Genomic DNA, 1252 nt, shown 5'->3' on the forward strand with positions numbered 1-1252 from the left:
AACAAAAACAACATATAGTAACGAGTAACTGAATATGGATCAATTATAGAACTATCTAAACATTTGTTCACTACCTGAATAGTGGCTAGGAAATACAGGAAATGTAGCTGCTCACAGGTTATCAACTGTTCACAGGGTCTGAGTAAAGAGGTCTTTCTCTCTCTACTTCCATGCTGAGACTGTTGAAAAAGCCAGTGTATCCTAGATTAATTTTGAGCTCCTGGGTCAATCAGAGCCCAGAACAACAAGTTTTAAAAATAGCTGGCCACTTCACTGTAGGTTAACTCTTATCTGTGTTAACTCAAGCGGGAACAGACAGGTCTCTCTAACAGATTTAAACATAAACATGCACCTCCTGCTGACCAAACTAGAAAAATACACTTCAAGAAATAATACAGTTTTACAGGCTTAAAAACCCACTGTTTTGTCACAAATCCATAAAAGCAGCACAGCCTACAAAGATTCCAGTCTTGTGTGTGCTGGGAACTCTGAGACCATCAGAAGGGAGTATTCAGAAGACAGGAGAGAAACTGGAATGTGAATACAGTTACTTGATAGTCTCTGATTTATCTTTGCAGATTAACTATGATATAGATAGATGCCTGCCTTTTCAGCTCTGGCACAAGGGAATGCATGGAATTTCACCTTTTTCTGAAGAGGATCTCACATACAGTATGTGGATCAACCAGGAACATCGTTAACATCTGTATTACCATCTGCTCCATTTCAGCAGCTCACTAGAGCTGTAAAGGCAAATCCTGATGTTGTGGCTGTAAATTGATCACTGCTGTGTACTGTATACCATTAATGTGTTTGGTCTGAAAAAATGACCATATCTGAATCCTGTTTGTATTGTGCAAATGAGGTGTTTTCTGATGCAGTGAAACTTACACAACTGAATAAAACCTCAACAGATTAAAGTTCAGATAAAACTTTAAACATATGTATACAGAGAGCTGTTCAATTATTGTCAGAATAAAAAGCTTGAACGATGAAGTCTGTTCTTTTGCCTGCAGTTTCTTTTGCTGGGTTCAGATTTGCTTACAGGGACTGTTGCTGTAAGTAATGGGGGTAATTCTATGACAGGGCACCCAGGCTATCAAGACACATCAGTGGATATGTTGCCTTTATAAACCTTAGGGAAAGCAGGTGTACAATTTACACCACTCTAAGGCATGCATAGTTCTGTCCGTGTGTAACTGCATAAGTTATATAAGTTACATAAGCATCCACTTATGAATTCAAACCCCAA

The 1252-nt window shown here is 38.6% G+C and overlaps 1 protein-coding gene across 4 annotated transcripts in view; it reads left to right on the plus strand.

Annotated features, from left to right (window-relative positions):
• The window catches only part of LOC115476931 (WAP four-disulfide core domain protein 12-like), a 31465-nt gene extending 30469 nt beyond the window's left edge, over positions 1–996 (plus strand). For all 4 annotated transcript variants that reach the window (XR_003943240.1, XR_003943239.1, XM_030213518.1 and 1 more), the window contains one exon: positions 579–996. Coding sequence is in view for 1 of the 4 variants with exons in the window: in XM_030213519.1 (XP_030069379.1) it covers positions 579–583 (5 nt within the window). In the remaining 3 variants the exon portion in view is untranslated. The remainder of the gene's footprint in view (positions 1–578) is intronic.
• The last annotated feature ends 256 nt before the right edge of the window (positions 997–1252 follow it).

This window comes from Microcaecilia unicolor, chromosome 8 (genome assembly GCF_901765095.1).
Source record: "Microcaecilia unicolor chromosome 8, aMicUni1.1, whole genome shotgun sequence".
In the NCBI taxonomy this organism is placed as follows: Eukaryota; Metazoa; Chordata; class Amphibia; order Gymnophiona; family Siphonopidae; genus Microcaecilia; species Microcaecilia unicolor.